Source organism: Aethalodelphis obliquidens, unplaced genomic scaffold (genome assembly GCF_003676395.1).
Source record: "Aethalodelphis obliquidens isolate GAN/ISIS:26980383/991018 unplaced genomic scaffold, ASM367639v1 scaffold1, whole genome shotgun sequence".
Classification (NCBI taxonomy): Eukaryota; Metazoa; Chordata; class Mammalia; order Artiodactyla; family Delphinidae; genus Aethalodelphis; species Aethalodelphis obliquidens.
This window is the reverse complement of record NW_020837945.1, coordinates 82,776,565-82,797,616: the sequence shown is the minus strand read 5'-3', so window position 1 is coordinate 82,797,616 and position 21,052 is coordinate 82,776,565. Positions and strand designations below refer to the sequence as shown.

General features: G+C 50.5%; 3 protein-coding genes across 10 annotated transcripts in view; 1 reads left to right on the top strand and 2 right to left on the bottom strand.

Moving 5' to 3' along the window:
• Positions 1-6: 6 nt before the first annotated feature.
• Positions 7-5,530, bottom strand: ALG3 (ALG3 alpha-1,3- mannosyltransferase). Of its 7 annotated transcripts, none has more exons than XM_027110309.1 (9): positions 5,136-5,354; positions 3,194-3,293; positions 2,949-3,096; positions 2,679-2,839; positions 2,067-2,187; positions 1,437-1,642; positions 1,220-1,296; positions 482-626; positions 7-338 (listed from the first exon to the last, which is right to left on the bottom strand). In XM_027110309.1, exons 1-9 carry the CDS (start codon positions 5,329-5,331, stop codon positions 176-178), a joined length of 1,317 nt encoding a protein of 438 aa, XP_026966110.1. In that variant the 5' UTR covers positions 5,332-5,354; the 3' UTR covers positions 7-175. The 7 variants fall into 7 exon arrangements, 6 of the variants coding, with proteins under 6 accessions (XP_026966110.1, XP_026966094.1, XP_026966100.1 ...); XM_027110293.1 differs by having other exon boundaries at positions 8-338; positions 5,173-5,530; XR_003433465.1 differs by lacking the exon at positions 7-338 and having other exon boundaries at positions 513-624; positions 1,198-1,310; positions 5,173-5,530.
• Positions 5,531-6,088: 558 nt separating this feature from the next.
• ECE2 (endothelin converting enzyme 2) overlaps positions 6,089-21,052 on the top strand; it is a 33,254-nt gene continuing 18,290 nt past the window's right edge. The window contains exons 1-3 of one of the 2 annotated variants that reach the window (XM_027110271.1): positions 6,113-6,334; positions 10,275-10,558; positions 11,082-11,544. In XM_027110271.1, the coding sequence (XP_026966072.1) occupies positions 6,139-6,334; positions 10,275-10,558; positions 11,082-11,369 (768 nt within the window). In that variant the 5' untranslated portion in view covers positions 6,113-6,138 and the 3' untranslated portion in view covers positions 11,370-11,544. Of the gene's footprint in view, positions 6,335-10,274; positions 10,559-11,081; positions 11,545-21,052 lie in introns of those variants that run through there. The other variant, XM_027110282.1, reaches the window with a different exon arrangement.
• Positions 12,027-14,757, bottom strand: CAMK2N2 (calcium/calmodulin dependent protein kinase II inhibitor 2). The gene is made up of 2 exons (XM_027110351.1): positions 13,952-14,757; positions 12,027-13,066 (listed from the first exon to the last, which is right to left on the bottom strand). The coding sequence occupies exons 1-2, from the start codon at positions 14,118-14,120 to the stop codon at positions 12,996-12,998; spliced, it is 240 nt and encodes a 79-aa protein (XP_026966152.1). The 5' UTR covers positions 14,121-14,757; the 3' UTR covers positions 12,027-12,995.

Below are 21,052 nucleotides of genomic sequence, written 5' to 3'. Positions count from 1 at the left end.
TCTTAGGACTGTCTGAATGAGTTCTTTATCTGCTGCGTGCCTGTCCCTCACAGCTTGGTCCAGGTACCTCCATGTAGGCTGCACAGAAGTGGACTTCAGAAAGTTTATTGGGAAGGGCACACAGTCCATCCCCATCCAGGGTCCTGAGAATAGACTGGAGGGGAAGAGATGGATCTCAGTGGGCTTTCTTGCTGTGCTGGATGATCTTGGGGAAAGGCTGGGGGCCCAGCCAGAGCTGCAGCAGGATGACAGCATGGCACATGTGCAGGGCACCAGAGCTGCAGGACGTGGATGGGTATGTGTTCCAGGAGAGCTCAATGAGCCCCAGCACCAGCAACCTGGAGATGAGAAATAAGCTCCAGGTCCGTCCAGGTTCTAGGCCTGCAGCACTTCAGCTCACCCCCTGCCCCTCCATGGTCACAGTCTTGGGATGAGGAGCTCCCTACCCCTTCCCACGCCCCCAGGTTGTCCCAGCTGGTACCTGAGCAGGTGTGTGAGCCAGCGTGCAGGCGTGGCCCACAGGAGGTAGGGCAGTGTGTGGAAATACCAGACGTAGAACTGGTAGTGAAGGGAGCGGCTGAAGCAGATGCCAATGAAGTTGGAGGTGAAGAGGGCAGAAACAATCTGTATACAGTGGTCAAGGCCAAGGGCAGGAGCAGAAGGGGTAGGGAGGTTTCAAAGCAGAGGGACAAAAGTTTTGGGGTCAGATAGCCCCTTGGCTCTGCTGTTCCTAGATGCATACCTTTGGGCAAGTTTCTTAACCTCTCTGGACCTATTCCTCAGTCTGATGTGGAGGCAGTAATATCTAGAGCCCTAACGCCTAACGAGTCATCACTTACTAGCTATGTGACCTTGGCAAATTACTTAACTTCTTAAAGCCCTAATTTTCCCATCTTTAAAATCTGTAAAGTGAGGATAAAACAGAGTCTCTTGTGAGCTTTAAATGTTAGAATGTATGTAAACCTCTTAGGGCAGCACCAGGCAGAGAGTGAGCACTCATAATGGTAACTCAATAATATTTAGAATAAAGAATAAAAAATGCTTAAATATGTAAAGTGCTCAGCACAGTATTGGTAAGAGCTCTATGAATGGGCCCTGTAGCTATTACTGCTATCTCCTTTTCCCTCTCCCAGGTCACCAGCCATGCAGGGCTAGTTGACAAGGACCCCAACTTCAGCTGGAGAGGGCAAAACTTACCTTCCCATGATTTAAAGGATATGGTTGGGTGTGAGGGGCTGGAGTGGAAACTTCCTTTTGGAGGGATCCTTCAGCAGTGACAGGATACTTTCCCCTGTCCTGGGGAGAAGCCACTGAGACATTTATCAAGCCCCCAATGTGGGCCAAGCGGAGCTCAACATCTCCCCATGCAGCCCCTAAGGCCTACGCCTTTCACTCCTTCCCCCATGTCTGCTCATGAAATTGCTCCCCTTTCTCACCTGTGCCACCTGCAGAGGGCAAAGAGCAAGAGCAGGGTGAGGTGGGCAGTCAAAAGTGCCAGGTGGAAGGCACGATGCAGGAAGAGGGCCTCGGGGAGGAAGCGCCAGTTCACTGTCCAGCGGAAGAGAAACTGGCGGCCAAGGTCAAAGGAGCGGGATACATAGCCGACGGGGTTCTCCAGCAGGAAGGGTAGACCCAGCACCACCTGAGGATGGGTGTGATGTCAACAGAGCTGCCCAGGCTCACCCTCAGCCTCATGCTAATCACTGAGAGGAGGGGGAACAGGGTATAGGTCTCAGAGGATCCCTAACTCCCACTAGGAATAGCAAGAAAGCCAGCCCACCCACCCAGACAAGAGCCTTGGGCCAAAGAAGCAGGTAATAACAGTGCTTTAAGTTTGGATTCACCAAGTCATAAATGCGCAGAGTTAGAAAGGCTCTCAGAGACCATGTAGTTCAACACCCTTGTTTGACAGCTAAAGAAACCAAAGCCTAGAGGTGGTGGCTGCCCAGATCAGAATCAACTCCAAAACTCTGTCTCTTGTCTTTGAGGAAGTCTCAAGGATGAAAGGAGGCCAGACAGAGTGGCCTCCACTTCATTAGAAAGGGGAAAGGGTAAGGAGGGAATACCTGAAGGACAGCACAGATGCCCAGCTTGGGGAGGGCCCCACGGAGGCCAAATTGCCTGAGGAGAAGGAATAGTAACCCAGGGGCGAAGAGCAGCACATTCATCTTCACAGAGACTGCCAGGCTGCAGTGGATAGGGGAGAGGAGAGCGGAGATCAGCTCCAGGGCCATGCACCCCACCCAAAGATGTACAGCCCACCATCACCACAGCAACTCCTCCTCTCCCCTGCCAGCAAGCTCCAGGCAGAGGGTGGGCACTCATACTCAGAACTGCTGGAGGGAGGATAAGGAAGCCTGGGAAGAGGCTGGGAGTAGGGTGCTCATACCTTGTCTCTACACTCAGACTAAGTGAGCAAACATATATTGAGTATTTAGAAAGTGCAATGACCAACGCCAACAGCAGATGCTGTCTGGAGGAAACAGAGGATGGGAAGAGGGTGTGTGTGTAGGGGGCCTGGGGGTGAAGACTTTCTACACATCCTGGACTCACCTAGTATGGCCCTAACTGACCTACACTGTCTGGCCACTCCCTTACTTCCTCTGCTGCAGAAAATTGGGGAGAAAGCGATGGAATACAGAAAATGAAAGAGGGGGCCAGAAGGGAGGGGTGTTGACCTGAAACAGCAGCAGCCCCAGCTCCAGCGCTGGGCCAGCAGGAGGTTGATACTGAGGAAGAGCAGCACCATGGCCACTGGATCGTTGAAGAGCCGCAGCACAAAGATGGAGTGGACACGGTAAGAGGCACAGCACATGAAGAAAAAGACGAAGGGAGGTACCTGAGAGGTGGGCACAGTGGGGAAAAAGGTCAGCTCACCAACCCTGAACCATCCCCACTCCCCAGCCCTCCCAGTTTGGGGCCCCCTGTTCCTGGTAGTGAGGACTCACCTTGCAGGTCTGGTGGTAAATCAAGAAGACAAGCAGCAAAGTGGCCAGGTAGAGCACAGCGAAGATGTGCTGGGCCATGCGGATGTCAGTGCCCCGGCCAGTGGCATAGTATAGCCCCATAAAGATGTACACAAAGCCGGCTGGGTACCTGGAAGAGGAGAAAGAACGTGAGTCTGGGTCAAGCTATCCAGCCTGGCATCCAGTCAGCCCCTCCCATCCTCACTGAACAGCCGATCCCCACTCACACAAGAGGTCCAGTGTCACCCCGCAGTTGAGTATAGTCATAGGTGCCATTGATGACGCCCTCCACCTCAGCCATGTAGGCTTTCCAATCAATCTCTGTATCTGGAAAACGACAGGATGGTGTGGTTACTTCCAGGTTCAGAATTTCTCTGCCTCAGCCCATCAAAGCACAGAGTTCCAGCTCATCCTCGGGACTTCTAACATAACCCCTTCTCTAAAGGCCTATCTGACATTCTCTGGGTGAACCCAGGTATCTCAAACTCAAACATGTCTGTAATGGAATTCATAACCTTCCACTCCAAATCTGCTCCCCTTCCTGGGTTCCATGAATGGTACCATTAACCCCTCAGCTGCTCAAGTCACAAACCTGGGAAACACCTTTGATACTTCCTTCTCTTTCATTTCCAACCCCCAGTCACCAAGTCCTGCCTATTCTTTTTTTTTTTTTTTTTTTTTTTTTTTTGCAGTACGCGGGCCTCTCACTGTTGTGGCCTCTCCCGTTGTGGAGCACAGGCTCCGGACGCGCAGGCTCAGTGGCCATGGCTCACGGGCCTAGCCTCTCTGCAGCATGTGGGATCTTCCCGGACTGGGGCATGAACCCGTGTCCCCTGCATCGGCAGGTGGACTCTCAACCACTGTGCCATCAGGGAAGCCCCCTGCCTATTCTTTATCCTAAATATCTCTACTATCTCATCCTTCTCTGCTATCATGCACTCAAATTTGGGCCTAACATAATCTCTAGCCACAATGGTGCAAGAACTCCCTAACGAGGCTCCCAGCTTCCACTTTCACCCCACTACAATATATTTTCCACCCTGCAACCGGAGAGCTCATCCTATAATAGAAATCATATCACATTTCTCTGCTTAAAACTCTTCAATGATTCCCCAAGGCTCTTAAGATAAAGACCAAATTCTATTCTTCCCATTTTTAGAAGATGAAATTATGAATTAATAAGGTTAAGTGACTAGCTCAAGAACACTGAGCTAGGAAGGGTAGAGTTGAGATTGGAACACATGGAGCTCTAAATTCTTAAACACCATGCTAACTATCTCCTTAACACAGCGTACAGATTCCTTCATGATCTTGTCTTGACTTCTGCAATCTCATCTCTTAGTACTACCCTCACTTGATTTCTGTGTTCCAGCTCTGAAAAAATTCTTTCAGTTCCTCAAAGGAAACAGACTTTCTCTTTTGACAGGAGCTCTTTGATACAGGATTCTCTCTGCCTAGAGTACTCTTCCCCCACACACACACCCCTTTTGTCTCTTTCCTCAAGGAACTAGCTCTTATCTTTCGAGGAGCACTCTCTCGGAAGCCTTCTCTGACTCCTCAAGTCTGCATTAAATGCCCTCCTATGTCCTTTAAAGCACCCTGTCTACTACCATCATGATGAATATGATGTGTTGTAATTTTCTGTTATCTTTGTCCAGGCCCACACACGTAAGTAGGAAATGTGTCTATCTTTTTCACCACTGTACCCTTGGTACCTAGCATAGTGTAAGCCATATAATAAGCACTCAATAAATATGTATTGAAATATGTCTTTAGCAAGTAAGCCTTAAGTCCAGTGTTTTCAGCCTGGAGAGGAGTCACCAATAATGCCAAACAGACTCAAACCGTCAGAAAATGCCATCACTGAGAAGAGACTTCCAGACCTCAGAATTGAACAGATGAGAAGACTGAGACCCAGCAAGGGAAGTGACGTGTCCAAAGCCACAGAGACAAACAGCAGCAGCAGCCATTAACTGGGACCCAGGTTTTCTGGGAGGGATTAAGATCGGGTTTGGCTCTCCGCGGAGCAGGATTTGGGTAAAAGATACGAGTCTGCAACTGATGACTGAGTGGATCAGGGGTCTAAGTTTGAGCTCCGAATGTGGGTCCCAGTTTTGGTCGGGGGTTCGGTCCCCCTTCCCACCCTCCTCTCCCCCTCGGCGCACTCACATGCCACCCTGTGAATGACCCAGAAGGTGATGCCCACCTCCGCCAGGCAGAGGCAGGCGGCCACCTTCAGCGTGTAGCGCGGTTCCAGCAGCAGTAGGCGCCGCTCTTGCCAGGCGCGCCGCAGCCACTGCCCGCACAGTCCCACCGCCCGAGCTGCGGGACCTGCCCGGCCGCGTTTCCTCAGGCCTGCCGCCATCTTGAAGGTGCGCCGCACTTGCGGGCCCGCTACCCCGGAAGCCCGACTCTTTGGTACTTAGGTTCCGCTTCCCGCGCCGCGTGCCCCAACGGACCGAGGGCTGACTGGAGTTGCCGGAGTCCTTATTTACTCCACTAAAATCTACTTCTTCCACATGTCTCCCTTGATGGACTGCGTGCTCCATACGAGCAGGAATAGTCTTACTCCTCAGTACACACTTAGCCCTGGGCACACAAGAGGTAATGTGGATCGAACGTTTGTCCAGAAAAGTAACATTCCTGCCCACGCCATGTCTCCCCCCCTCCTCCGCACCTCCCCCGCCTAGCATAACACTTCGCCTATGTTGGTAATATCTGCGTTCATGCCAGTCTTTCCTGGAGAGCAAGAACTCTGTCCGCGCTACTCCCGCCACCCCCCAGAGCCTTTCGGGTGCTCAAAACTAGGAAGAAATGAATGTTTCATTAATTTTCAGACTTCTTAATGGAAGGAGCCAAACTGAAGATATGAGAGGGGCAATGACGAGCCGGAGTGAGTCTGACACCATGAGTGTGGCTCTCAGAAGTTAGTGAGCAGCGCATCCAGAGGATTCAGGGTCTGGACGATATTATTTTCCCACCCGGAGGATTCTTCCAAGAGCGCTTAGCAGAGGACGGAAGTTCCACGTGTTTATGTTGAGCAACTGCTGGTGCTGGGCGGAGACACAAGGGTCCCGCCTCCTATATGCAGCCATTCCAATTGGCTACATGAGGGACCAAGCCCCGCCCAGACGTGGGGGCCAGTTGTCTTCAAGGCCCGGCAGCCGCAATCATGGCCTGTCCTGGGGTCTGGGCGCCGCTGCCGGAGTTACCAGAGAAGAACTGTGGGTACCGCGAGGTCCAGTACTGGGACCAGCGCTACCGGAACGCTGCCGACTCTGCTCCCTACGAGTGGTTCGGGGACTTCTCTTCCTTCCGTGACCTCCTAGAGCCGGAGCTGAGGCCGGAGGACCGTATCCTCGTGCTAGGTGGGTAGTCCCGGGGCTGCCCAGCCCAGGTGGAGCTGGTTGGACTGGCCCCGCCCCTCGCTCCTGCCTGCCCCTCTCAGAGGACTCCCCAGTCAGAAGTCAGGATCCAGTACCTTTAGAATCTCGGCAGTATTTAGGCAGGGCAAACAGGAGCCAAGAGATTCTTAGTCCGGGGACCCTCCAGGAGAAAGACAGTCTCTCTGAGTCTGAGTGTGGTAGGTGACCCATGACCCCTTTCCGGACCCTGGGGAGGCAGCCTCGAGCACTGGAGAGTTCACAGTAACTAGTTCAAGTCCCAGCGCTAGTTGACTGTAGGACTTAGGACAAATCATGAGCCTGTTCTGAGCCCCGGATTCACTTCTAGAAATGGGACTGCGAAATCAAGTCGGATAAGGCACGTGCAGGCACCTTGAGCGCAATGCCTAGCGCTTTTCTGTGTGCGCCACTGGGCACCATGAGCCATTGTCGCCTAGAGAGTTATCTCTTGACTCTCCAAGCTCTAACTGAAACTTGGTCCTATGTCGTCGTCGTCCCCACCCCCATCCCACCGTGTGCAGTGAGGATGAGGACAGCTCCCTCTGAGGGGAGATTGCAGCCGAGATTGGTGTGACTCCCCAAAAGGAATAAGTACTGGGGTTTCAGGTGGGGCTCTGAGAGGTCCACCTGCCCCCCTTGGGGTTCTCCTTCCACTGCCAGCCTTGGGGGCTCCAGTGAAGTTTGATTAAACAACGGATTTCCTTCCAATTATAGTTTTTATTTTGCTATTTTTAAAACCATGTATTAAGTGAAATATTTCACATATATGAGACATTTATAATACAGTATATATGTAAGGTATATATAATAACTTGAATGTGTGTGTATACTCGGTTTGAGAAATACAGCATTCCTAGGACTAGAAAGTGCTTAAGAACTTGAACCCTGGAGGCAGCTAATTATGTAGGGATCTCAGCACATGACATCTTAGCTGTGGAATCATGGGCAAAATACTTAAATTTCTGTGCCTCCATTTTCTCAGCCTTAAAAAAAAAAAAGTAAGAGTACATACTTATTTATCAGGTTTTTAAGATGATTGAGTGAGTATGAAAGATAACTAGAAAAAAGCCTGACAAAATAAAAAGCCTTGTATATCCAAGGTTTTCTGTGTGGTCCCCCAAACCTCTTCCCCTCAGAGGTAAAACCTCTCTTGAGTTTTGTGGTTTTAAACAATTGCATTTATTTATAGATTTACCGTAGATCTATGTTTTTCAAGCTTTAGTGTAATAACCTGGAAAACTGGACCCCACTCTGAGTATATAATTCCAGGGATGGTCTAAGGCGGGTCCCGGGGTCTGTATTTTCAACAAGCCCACAGACTGATTCTCATGCTGGTAATTGGCAGAGTAACACTGCCTTAAGTCCTGCCCGATTGGGAGATATCCTTTTCTGGATAGAGGAGGGAAAAGTCTAAAAATCAAAAAGAAAAACTTTCCAGACAGGATTCCCAAGATCTAAGAACAGGACCCACAGCTTGGGGGCTACCCTATGTTACATTCCACCTAAACAAACAAATTGAACACCTGGTAGGTGCTAGGGAATGTGGTGAGCCCTTTCTAACTTATTTAATCCTCATGGCAACCCCTAGAGGTTAGTGATAAATATAATGAGAACTACTTTAGGTTAGGGTTCAGTAAACTTTTTCTGAAAAATGGCCAAATAGTAAATATTTTAGGTCTTTCAGGCTATACAGTTGGTGTCACAACTAGAAAATGGCGATGGTTTTTATAATAGAATCTTCAGTATGGAGCTACTGGGAAAATAAACTGAGATAATCCTTATAAAGTACTCAGCATGGGACCTAGTGTTCAAAAACTGTTAGCTATCATTATTATTATTGAAAATGGGAGTCAGAGAGGCACATTCTCCAGGACTGCTCGGAGAAAGAGTACCTTGCCTGAAGACTTGTGTGTCTGGTCCCTATGGCTAGATTCCTCATTACAGATGAGTTCATGTGGCCGTCCCAGTTTTGCTGTCATTATACTTCTCTGATTCTCTCTTCTTGCTTGACTCCATGCTCTGTAGAATCTTCTGATTATAATTTGGCTTCAATTTGCATTTCCTATAGAGACACAAGGGACTGACCAGAGGATTGACTGTCCAGACCCCATGATGGGTATTTTTTCCTATTATAAATAAGCGAATTGATATTCTGGTTTACACTTCAGTCTCTTGGTGTTGGGATAGCATCCACATAGCTCTGGGCTCCCATATGATGGGTTCTTGGATCTGGCTCAGTTCTCCAGAGCTCTGCTTCCCTAAGGCCCCACCTAGGGAAGCGGTGGCGGTTCCAAGCCTCATCTTAGTTGTTAGCCCCAAGTCACTGCTTTGTAGGCATAACTGGTCCTGTGGTCAAGTTTTATTTTCCATTCATCTTTAATAAAGTTGTTTTGGGAGATACCATTCCTGTACCAAAGGAAACGAAGGAAGGAAATTTGTGTTTGTCCACAGTTAGGCAGAGCTCTGCAGGCATATGAGGTCAGGTGTTGGGTGATGAAGGCATTGTGGTCAGAGAACCCAGTGGGATTTCAGGCTGAACTGGGTTAGAGTCTCCTATTCAGCCACCCTCACCTCCCGTGCCAGAGCCTGTTGTGGTTCCAGTGTTGGGACGCACACATTGGGTTTTCCCAGGTAAGATTGTACTCTTCCTGAGCCCCAGAGCCTGAGGAGGAACACAAGAAGGGGCAGCCGGGGACCAGCCAGCAGTCTCTGGCACCTGTCCAGGTGCCAAACTCTGCCTGCTGGATTAGGGCTATCCCAACAGCTGATTCTGTGATCCTCTTAGGGAGGCAAATGGGGATTAAAGGCAATCTAATCCCAAGAGCTGGGGATCCCCATGTGAGGCCACCAAGAACTGTCATCCAGGCCTGTTCTTGGGCTGATACTGACCACAAGAGGGCCTGGAAGAGGCCAACAGATCTTTGAAGGAAGCCATGCCCACTGGGCAGTAGGTCCACATCCACTCCTCTAACCTCCACCCTCCACCACTTTGGGACTGCTTTCTGGGCACTTCCCACCAGAGTGTTATGATTCTTCAAGACTCTGACTGGTTGTCAGTTCCCCCGATCCTGTTGGCCCACCCATCTAAGGTGGGGACAGGGACTGTCCTATGTGCTCCTGCAGCCTGTCCCTGTTGAAACTCTCATTGCATTATGTGGCAGTTTTCTGACTGCACATCTGTTCCTCTCACCAGAGCATCAGCTCCTTGAGGGCAGAAGCTCTTTATTCATCAGCAGAACCCAATATGTGGCGCTCAGTCATACATGAAGAAATTACAAGGAATCATCTCCACTGTGTGTCCCCACTTAGTTTCCCCTTCACTTGTTAATTCTGCCTTGGAAAGCAAAGTAAGATAAAAACCCCTAACATGAAGTCTTCCCAGGGCTGATATCATCAGAGGATCTCTGAGAGGTTAGGAATTAGGATACTACTAGCATTATCCTATTAATAATATTATGATGCCAATATTATCCCCATTCTGAGTCTGAGGAAACTGAGGCTGAGTTGAATGACCTGCCATGACTGTATGACTAGAGATATCAGAACCCAAATCTTTGAACTCCTAAGTTCAAAGCTCCTACTCTTCAGCTGTTTAGTTTTTAAATTTAGAACATCACATCCTACATGTAGGCTAGGTATTGTTATCTTCCTTTTTGTGACCAGGAAATCCAAGTTCCTAGTATGTAAATGACTTGCTTTAGTCCACACAGCCAGGAATGATAGAGCCAGGATATGTGCCCAGATCTGTATGACTCTAAGGCTCATGCTCTTGTACCGTGCTACTTCTCTCTCGGTACGGGAGGGTTTGAGCTGAGAGAAAACAGGCCAAGAGTGGATGGATAATTGGGGAGGTGAGAACCAAAGCTAACCTAGACCTTTTGTCATCCACCCCTTCTCACCCCAGGCTGTGGAAACAGTGCCCTGAGCTACGAACTATTCCTTGGGGGCTTCCCTGATGTGACCAGTGTGGACTACTCATCAGTAGTGGTGGCTGCCATGCGGGCTCGATATGCCCACGTGCCCGAGCTGCGCTGGGAGACCATGGACGTGCGGGCACTGGGCTTCCCCAGTGGCTCCTTTGACGTGGTGCTCGAGAAGGGCACGCTGGATGCCCTGTTGACTGGAGAACAGGATCCCTGGAATGTGTCCTCTGAAGGTATCCACACTGTGGACCAGGTGCTGAGTGAGGTGAGGGAGCACCAAGGGAAAGATGGCTGATCAAGAGGTGGGGATGAGGGGTTAAGATTCTAGGAGACTAGAAGAACTCAGAAGGCAGAAGGAGGCATGGTTTGGAACAAGTAGTGGGTCCCTTCGGGACTATGGTTACCTGAAGGAAGCGGGTGTTAAGCTGGATCGAGATTGTAGGGGGCTGGAGTGGCCAGGCTCACAGAGGCTGAGGATTGAATACTGTGTTGCCATAGAGATGAGGTAGCGGCCAGGTTCCAGGTAGGGAAGGTAAGCAGCTGACAGGAAGGCAGTGCCCCCTGCACCTGACATCACTCCTATGCTCCTACCTGTTTAAAATATAGCCCTACCCCCACGGAACAACCAGGGGCAGAGAGGAAGCCTCACTCTTTTGCCATGGAAAGCCCTGAGCTACTGGATGGAGGGTAGTACCTGAGATTTCACTGGGAGGGCATCTGGGGCCATACTGACCTTTGAGAACCTGGAGATGGGCTTCTCACCAATGGCTTCTCTATCTGCCTTTCAGGTGAGCCGAGTACTGGTCCCTGGGGGCCAGTTCATCTCAATGACCCCTGCTGCCCCCCACTTTCGGACAAGACACTACGCCCAAGCTCGTTACGGCTGGTCCTTGAGGCATGCAACCTATGGCAATGGTTTCCACTTCCATTTCTACCTTATGCAGAAGGGCAAAGAGCTCAGTGTGGCCCAGCTGGCCCTTGGGGCCCAGATCCTCTCACCTCCTAGACCTCCCACCCCACCCTGCTTCCTCCAGGACTCAGATCATGAGGACTTCCTCAGTGCCATTCAGCTGTGAGGCCAGAAGCATGGTTCTCCTGCCTTTCTGCCCCAGGCTCAAGTATTCGGAATTCCTGACTCAGGGCTTAAGGTCAGGTCCAAAGTGCCCACATCCCAGGGGCCTCATGCCTAACTAAGACAGAGCTGATGGGAGCAACCCCACATGAAAAAAATACAGGCTAGGTCAAACTAGATCCCAAATCTCAGGTTTCTGACTTCCTTCTTAGGCTCCTCAGATCTCTCCTGGATTCCCCAACTTCCTCCCCCACCATACTGAACCATCAGTGATTCATCCCCAGGGGCAAATCTCAGCACAACCCCTGTGCATGCCAGCCAGACTTGGAGACTTGTATCCCTGGGGCCTGTTACTGACCCCCATTCAACCTGGATTTATTCATAGGAGGCTGCAGACTTTGAATCTAGATTGCTTCTGACCCCAGCTCCAGCCCCAACTCCGGTGACCTATCCTGCTCAGGTTGTATTATTTACCCAAGGAGGCCACGCTGTAATGATGTTCCCAGGCCAGGCTGACCTGCCTGTGTTTACTTGGCAACGCTTCTCTGTCAGTTACATGCACCTGAGATTCCCAAGTATCTGCTCCCCTCCCCAAAAAGAATTGGAGCCATTTTGGGCTGGCTCCTATAGCAAACCAAAGCAGCAGCTACACACACACGCACACACAGGGGGGTCTGTGTTTATTCACACACTCCTGGTACAGTGAGGATGGAGGAACATTTACAAAGGACATCCCTGGGGTTGAGAATATCTCCAGGGCTAGGGCTACAGGTGTCATCCAAAGATGCAATGCAGCCCACATTTGGATTCCCAGGGGCAGGACGCAGGGGTCCAAGGTAAAATTAGACCTGGGCCCTTGGAAGGTGATACCTTGAGGGGAGGGGTCTGCCAGAGAGCCGCCTGGGGTCAGCCATGGGCAGACTGGTCATATGGTTGGTTACCATGTTAGGGGCTTGTCCCATCCCAGCCTCAACACCCATCCTATCTGCCAGGCGCAGAAGAGCGTGGCCGAGACCGTGGGGGGGGGGGCATGAACCACGAGGGGAATCAGTAAACAAAGAGTCGGATATAAAAATACAAATGTGCTGAGGAAGTCCCTTAGAAAGAGGCTGAGGCTGGGGTCACGCCAGACAGGGGTGGAGGGTGAGGAGCGCCTGGAGGGCTGGACTCAGGTGGGTGGGAAGCTCATGCAAATGTGCAGCCAAACATCCCTGGCCGCGTGCGAGGTCCGACACCGGCAGGCAGCCGGTCTGCGGACCAGACCTGCCTGAGAGGGGCGGGGCAGGGGAGCCGTGCGGGAGGGGACGGGCCGGGGCTGAGGGCCGCGGGTCTCTGTCCGTTCCGGTGTGCGGGGTGGGGCTGCGGCCCGAGGTTCTAAAGTGCATGAGCGCGGCGGCGGGCTCCGGGCCGGTCCGCGCCGCCGCTACCGCCGCCGCCGTGGTGCTGAAGCGGACAGCTCCGGAGTGCCTGGCGGCGGCGGCAGCGACTATGACCCGAAAGCGGCGCGGCCCTGCAGCCCCCGCCCGCGAGCGCCTGGGCCGGGGCGGGGGGGGCCGGCAGCCGCATCGCCGGCCCGCGGTCCTGGCCGCCGCGGGGCTGGGCCCGGAGCCCGCCGCCTGAGCCGGCGCGTCTACACTCCGGACGGCGGCTTCTCCCCCATCCCCTTCAGCACGTCGTCTATCCGGTCATCCTCGATCACCACTGCGCAGGGAGAAAGCGCGTCAGCCGCGCGGTCTCGGGGGGCGGCGGCGAGAATGGGGCCCTGGTCCCCGCGCCCCGCTCAGCTACTGCCCGTGGCCCAGAGACGCCCCTCGGACCTCCGTGCTACAGTGACCTCCCCGTCCGAACTCTCCTGCCGACTCAACCCACTGCTGACCCCAGCTCCCACAGACCCACTCCTCTCCTTGTGGAGGAACGCCCCTCTTCCAAAGACTCCAGCCGTTCAACCTTCCGGTCCAAACCCTCCCGCCGCCTGAGCTCTCCTCCATCCGAGCTGATCGGAAAGCTTTTGCTCATGGGATCCCCCTCTTCCACCCTCACTTCAACAGAATTCCCTCCTCAAACCTAATCTCCATCTATTCCAGCCCTCTACCCAACCTAACCTTCTTGCGGCTAGAACCCCTCTTCCGATCCTGGCACTAACAGAGCCCCTTCCCCATGCAAACAACCAGGACAAGCGAACCCCCGGCCCCCTGCCCATTCTCCAGTCAGACATCCCTCCCCACCCGAAGGTTCTTCCGTAGCATACACCGACTCAGCGTTTGCTCCCGAAGAAGCGGCCCGTCGCCCCATGTTCCCACTTCAGGCAGCCCCAAATGCCCCGGCCGGCCCCTCCCCTTCGCCCGGGTGCCAAGACTCTACTTCCAGAGGTGGCGAGCATCGAATCCGGGGCACTGCTTTCCCAGGAGAGGGGAAGAGGGGGACACAACACTGCAGCAGGGACCCCCCCTCCAACCCTGGCCGGCGAGCGGCTGGCTGCGCTGGTCTGCGGCAAGAGCTGCTGGCGCTTGGCGGGGAACTGCAGCCGGGGGGCGCCCGGCGGAGGGTTTCTGGGTCAAGCGACGACTCCGGGCCCCGGCCGCGTACCTCTCTTGGCTCGCCCGATCTGGCCCAGCTTGGGGGGTCGCTTGGCTTGGTTGCCCGCAAAGAAGGAGTTGGTGTCCTGCAGGCGGCAGCTGAAGGAGAGGTCAGAGCCCTCGGGGTCGGCGCCGAAGCGGCCCATCTTGTCCTCACTGTAGGGCAGGATCTCGGACATGGCGGGTGCGGGGTGGGCGCGGGACTGCGGCGGGGCGCGGGCGGCGGGCTAGCTGCCGGACCGGCCCTAGCTCAGCAGGGGAGCCGGCGGAAAGATGAAGTCATACAGCATCCGGGGCTGCGGAGCCAAGCGGGGCCTCCTCCCCCGCGCCTCCGCCTCCCGGGCCGCTGGGCAGGCGGCGGCGGCGGCGGCGGCGGGGACCGGGCGGAGGCGGTGCGCGGGGAGGCGGGGGTGGCGGCGGCGGCGAGAGCGGAATGACGATGAGCGCCCGACTGCCGCAGAGCGCGGCGGGCGGGGCGCAGTGGAGGTGGGGAGGACACCGGCCAGGGCAGGGAGGGAGGCCGGCCGCGGGGGTGGGGTGGTGTGCGGACAGGAGCGGGCCCAAGCTCTCTGCGGAGGCAAAGGAGCGAAAATGGGAGGGTCCTGCCATTGGCGGGACTGGCTGCTGGGCGAATGGTACCGGCCAACGGGTGCAGGAGGCGGACACCGGAAGCGCTGCGAGGAGGGGGGGGTCGGATACGGCGGAGATGTGCTGGAACCCGCAGGACGCGGGAATAGCTCAGGCCAATAGGTGGTGCCCCCGCCGTTGGCGCGCTCTTGTATAGGGTTGCTCTTCGGGGCTGGCGCGGTCTTGTACAGGGTTGCTCTTCGGGTATTAAACTGTTCATCTGGAGCCTGTGTTTCTCTGACTGTCCTGTTTCTGTCTGTGCCTATTTATATGTCAGTCTATCTCCATGTGTCTGTGTCTCTGTCTCAGTGCCCCATATCTCTTTGTGTCATGGTCTCTGTCTACGTCTATCTCTTAAGTGTCTCTGCTCTTCTGTATCTGTCTCCATTCTTGGCCTCTGTGTGCCGTAGTGACACATGGGGGCCTCAGGGTCTGGGAGAACCGCAGGGCGCGACGGGCGCTTTGAGCCCGAGTTTCGGCGCCAGCAACAGGGCTGGGGGTCTCGGTCTCTTCTTGAAGGATTCTCGGTAACTGGGCCGACGCGCGCTCACCAGGGCAGCCCTCCACCCCCAGCGCTGTTGCAGCCGCCGAAACTCAGGCTCAAAGCGCCCGCCGCGCCCTGCGGTTCTCCCAGCCCCCGAGGCCCGCGCTGCGCTTGCAGTGTAGGAGGAATGAATGAAGGCGTCGCGGGGGGCGCCCTGGCTGCAGGTGACACGGGGAAGCCCGGAGCGCCTGAGGACGCGTCGCGCGCGCGAGTTTGTGTCCGGAGGTAGAGGGGCAGGGATAGAGGACGCCTCCGCCCTGGGTGCGGTGCATCGCGTAACAGCTCTCGCCTCAAGAACTGTAACGCACTCTCTTCTCTCCCCCCTCCCCCTCTGGCCGTCAGCGGCTTCGTCACCTGCTCGCTAGCGCGCTGGGGCTCTGGCGCAATCTCTGGCCTTGGGGGAGGGGGGCGTCTCACATTCGGTGACAGTGACGACAGCGCTAATAAGGGTAATTATCATCCGGACGTTCAGTCCATCCTCGAGGCGGAGAGTTCTCCACTGTCCCTGAAGCGCTTTTCCTCCCGCCCTCTAAATCACTTAGCTCCGGGCGCTGGGTCTCCTTCCTCCAGCAACTCCTCACCACGTGTTAGTCCTGGGGACACAAAGGCGAATGCCATGGTGGCTGCCCTCAGGACGAGGTTGGGAAGTGCCAGAGTTGCCTCTGAACAGGCCTCACTCAAGACCATAATCCTATCCCTATCAAACCCTCCTCTGCTGTGTCCTAGTCTCTGGGATGAGGGCTGAAGCTGGAGGTGGAGGCCCATCTGGAGTGAGAGGAGCCTCCAGACCTGGAAGGACAGGAGAAGCTGGAGCTCAGGGTCACTAGGAGAGAGTCCAGAAAATTCCACCCCCGCAGGGGCTTGTCCAGCAATGGGTTCCAATCCAGCCTCTGCCGCTTTCTGTGTGGCCTTGAACTGATGGCCCCACAATTAGTTTTAAAAAATTAGTTCATTTGTATCTGTAACCTTTTAGGGAAATTTGGAAAATCACACAGAACCTTTCATATATATCCTTCCCATCTTTTTCTCATGCATTTGCGTAATATGCATACCTCTCTGAGCCTGCATGTTCTAGTGTGAAGCCTAGAGATGATAGAACCTACATAATGATAGTTTTGTAGATGAACTTGTCATGAGGTGAAGTGGTTTGTCTCAGGAGGTAATGAGCCGCCCCTACCAAAAATGCTAAAGGGGCCATCCAGTTTCTTGCCAAGAATAGGATGAGAGCACTGGGTGAGGAACTGAAACATTTCTCGTTTCTCCCCTCAGAATGAGGGAGACTGGAGGAACAACAATTTAACTTGGAGATCCTTCTTAAATAATCTTAGTCCTGTAAGGTACATGCTGGATTGTGATTAAAGCAAAAGACATAAGTGCATAATTGTAAAGATATAGTAATATATGTTTCAGCTATGTTGTGAAAATTTGGAGGGAGTTTTTTTTTTATAAATTTACTTATTTTTATTTATTTATTATTTTTGGTTGCCTTGGGTCTTCATTGCTGTGTGCAGGCTTTCTCTAGTTGCGGCAAGCAGGGGCTACTCTTCGTTGCGGTGAGCGGGCTTCTCATTGCGGAGCACAGGCTCTCGAGCGCGGGTTTCAGTAGATGCGGCGCGTGGGCTCAGTAGTTGTGGCTCGTGGGCTCTAGAGCACAGGCTCAGTAGTTGTGGAACACGGGCTTAGTTGCTCCACAGCATGTGGGATCTTCCCGGAGCAGGGCTCGAACCCGTGTCCCCTGCATTGGCAGGCATATTCTTAACCACTGCACCACCAGGGAAGCCCTGGAGGGAGTTCTTTAAATTATGCTCCTTTACTTAAATTCTGATGTTCTGCATCCCTGACCATGAGATGAAAATTCATTTTCACAGCTAAAATGAAGTAAAGTTTGCTTGGATTTTTGTGAAAATGCATTGAATTTCTTTTAAAAGCCCCTCAAAACCTAGTGAGATTAATCCATACATTCTCAGAAGAATAATATGCCTTTTGACAATTGAGTATTAATGACACTTTTATTCAAGTGGGAACTGTAGGCCTGTGTAGTGGGTTGAACAGGGTCCCCCCCTAAAATTCATGTCTACCTGGAACCTCAGAATAGACCTTATTTGGAAATAGGGTCTTTGCAGATGTTAATTAGCCAAATTAAGCTAAGGTCATACTGGATTAGGGTGGGCCCTATATTTAATCACTGGTGTCCTTGTAAGAAGAGGACAAGTGAACAAGACATATACACACATGAGAAGCCCTCGTGAAGAAGCAGAGATAGAAGTGATGTGGCTGCGAGCCAAGGAACACGTAGTGTTGCTGGGAGCCACAAGAAGATGGAAGAGGCAAGGAAGGATTCTTCCCTAGGGCCTTCTGAGAGAGCATGGCCCTGCCTAGATTTTGGACTTCTCACTTCTGGAACTGTAAGAGAATAAGTTTCTGGGGTTTTTTTGTTTTTTTTTTTGGCTGCACCACACGGCATTAGTTCCCCAGCCAGGGATCCAACCCACGGCCCCTGCAGTGGAAGTCCATCACCCTAACCACTGGACCGCCAGGGAATTCATTTTAAGTTTCTGTTTTAAGCCATCCAGTTCATGGTACTTTGTTACAGCAGTCCTAGGAAACAAATACAATCAGTTACAAGTATTTGGGGGTCATCTTTTCACATCTCTCATGATCATGTTTCTCCTTTCTTAAGCTCTCCCCGGACGCGTTGCTCCCACCCTGTCCACTCAAGGGAAGCCTACACCATGAGGGTATTTCTGGGACTCTTCTATTTAGCAGAAGCTGATAAATCACAAAAAAGAATGAAGCACATCTGTGTGGACGGACATAGTAAGATCTCCAAGGCCTACCAAAATCTCACCAAAGAACAAGTGTAGAGTATGATTTCATATGTGTGTATACATACGTATGCACACTTACACACACACACACACCAGTGTATTTAGGTATGTAAATGAATATAAAAGAAAGAGCAGGAAGGATACATACCCAACTGCTAATAATGTTTATCTCTGAGGACGGTACTGGGATCCTGGCAGAATGAAGTTCATCTTTTATTCTATATACCTCTGGAGTATATTACATTTGCAATAAAAAGGTTTTAGTGATTTTTTTAAAAAAAGGTTTAAAACCGATGATATAGTCCATTTATCAAACATCACACTCTGACCCTAGACAAATCAGTTGACTTAGAAAGGAGATTAGTAGTTAACAGTATGGAGTTTAGATTCAAATCAAGGATCTGCCTTCTCGCTGATGTGTGACTTTTAGGTATGTCATTAAGCTTCCCTGTGTTGTAGGTTCCTCATCTGGACAGTGATATTGGTAGACTCTATTTCATTGGGTCATTGTGAGGATTAAATAAGTTAACATACATAAAGTGCTTAGGTAAATGCTAGACAATAGAATTGTTAGCTATTATACAGAAAAGCATAAAGAAGAAGTTAACAGTAACCTCATCATTAGATACATTCAGATTCACATTTTGTTGCATGTCCTTCCAATCTCTTTTTTTAACCTATGCTTTGTTACGTTTTTGCTTCAATAAAATGAGATTTTGTAATTCTTTTTCTCCTCCACTTAACTCTATATGGAGAACATTTCCCGATAGTATTAACTCTTCTTTTCTATCATTTGTAAATGTTGCATTGTATCCCACTGTATGGATGTTTGAGTTATTTAACAAGTCCTCTACTCTCAGACATTGAATCCCCTCCCATTTTTTTTTGTTATTATAGACAGTGCTGAGATGAACATTTGTTGTAGGAGAAAAATGGCCCAAATATTTAATAGCTCTTCCAATCAAGAAGTAGAACCTGGACAGACCAATCACAAGCACTGAAATTGAAACTGTGATTAAAAATCTTCCAACAAACAAAAGCCCAGGACCAGATGGCTTCACAGGCAAATTCTATCAAACATTTAGAGAAGAGCTATCACCTATCCTTCTCAAACTCTTCCAAAATATAGCAGAGGGAGGAACACTCCCAAACTCATTCTACGAGGCCACTATCACCCTGATGCCAAAACCAGACAAGGATGTCACAAAGAAAGAAAACTACAGGCCAATATCACTGATGAACATAGATGCAAAAATCCTCAACAAAATACTAGCAAACAGAATCCAACAGCACATTAAACGGATCATACACCATGATCAAGTGGGGTTTATTCCAGGAATGCAAGGATTCTTCAATATACGCAAATCAATCAACATGATACACCATATTAACAAATTGAAGGAGAAAAACCATATGATCATCTCAATAGATGCAGAGAAAGCTTTTGACAAAATTCAACACCAATTTATGATAAAAACCCTGCAGAAAGTAGGCATAGAGGGAACTTTCCTCAACATAATAAAGGCCATATATGACAAACCCACAGCCAACATCATCCTCAATGGTGAAAAACTAAAAGCATTTCCACTAAGATCAGGAACAAGACAAGGTTGCCCACTCTCACCACTCTTATTCAACATAGTTTTGGAAGTTTTAGCCACAGCAATCAGAGAAGAAAAGGAAATAAAAGGAATACAAATCGGAAAAGAAGAAGTAAAGCTGTCATTATTTGCAGATGACATGATACTATACATAGAGAATCCTAAAGATGCTACCAGAAAACTACTAGAGCTAATCAATGAATTTGGTAAAGTAGCAGGATACAAAATTAATGCACAGAAATCTCTGGCATTCCTATACACTAAGGATGAAAAATCTGAAAGAGAAATTAAGGAAACAGTCCCATTTACCATTGCAACAAAAAGAATAAAATATCTAGGAATAAACCTACCTAAGGAGACAAAAGACCTATATGCAGAAAATTATAAGACACCGATGAAAGAAATTAAAGATGATACAAATAGATGGAGAGATATACCATGTTCTTGGATTGGAAGAATCAACATTGTGAAAATGACTCTACTACCCAAAGCAATCTACAGATTCAATGCAATCCCTATCAAACTACCACTGGCATTTTTCACAGAACTAGAACAAAAAATTTCACACTTTGTATGGAAACACAAAAGACCCCGAATAGCCAAAGCAATCTTGAGAATGAAAAACGGAGCTGGAGGAATCAGGCTTCCTGACTTCAGACTATACTACAAAGCTACAGTAATCAAGACAGTATGGTACTGGCACAAAAACAGAAATATAGATGAATGGAACAGGATAGAAAGCCCAGAGATAAACCCATGCACATATGCTCACCTTATCTTTGATAAAGGAGGCAGGAATGTACAGTGGAGAAAGGACAGCCTCTTCAATAAGTGGTGCTGGGAAAACTGGACAGCTACATGTAAAAGTATGAGATTAGATCACTCCCTAACACCATACACAAAAATAAGCTCAAAATTGATTAAAGACCTAAATGTAAGGCCAGAAACTATCAAACTCTTAGAGGAAAACATAGGCAGGACACTCTATGACATAAATCACAGCAAGGTCCTTTTTGACCCACCTCCCAGAGAAATGGAAATAAAAACAAAAATAAACAAATGGGACCTAATGAAACTTAAAAGCTTTTGCGCAGCAAAGGAAACCATAAACAAGACCAAAAGACAACCCTCAGAATGGGAGAAAATATTTGCAAATGAAGCAGCTGACAAAGGATTAATCTCCAAAATTTATAAGCAGCTCATGCAGCTTAATAACAAAAAAACAAACAACCCAATCCAAAAATGGGCAGAAGACCTAAATAGACATTTCTCCAAAGAAGATATACAGACTGCCAACAAACACATGAAAGAATGCTCATCACTCATCATTAGAGAAATGCAAATCAAAACTACAATGAGATATCATCTCACACAAGTCAGAATGGCCATCATCAAAAAATCTAGAAACAATAAATGCTGGAGAGGGTGTGGAGAAAAGGGAACCCTCTTACACTGTTGGTGGGAATGTAAATTGATACAGGCACTGTGGAGAACAGTATGGAGGTTCCTTA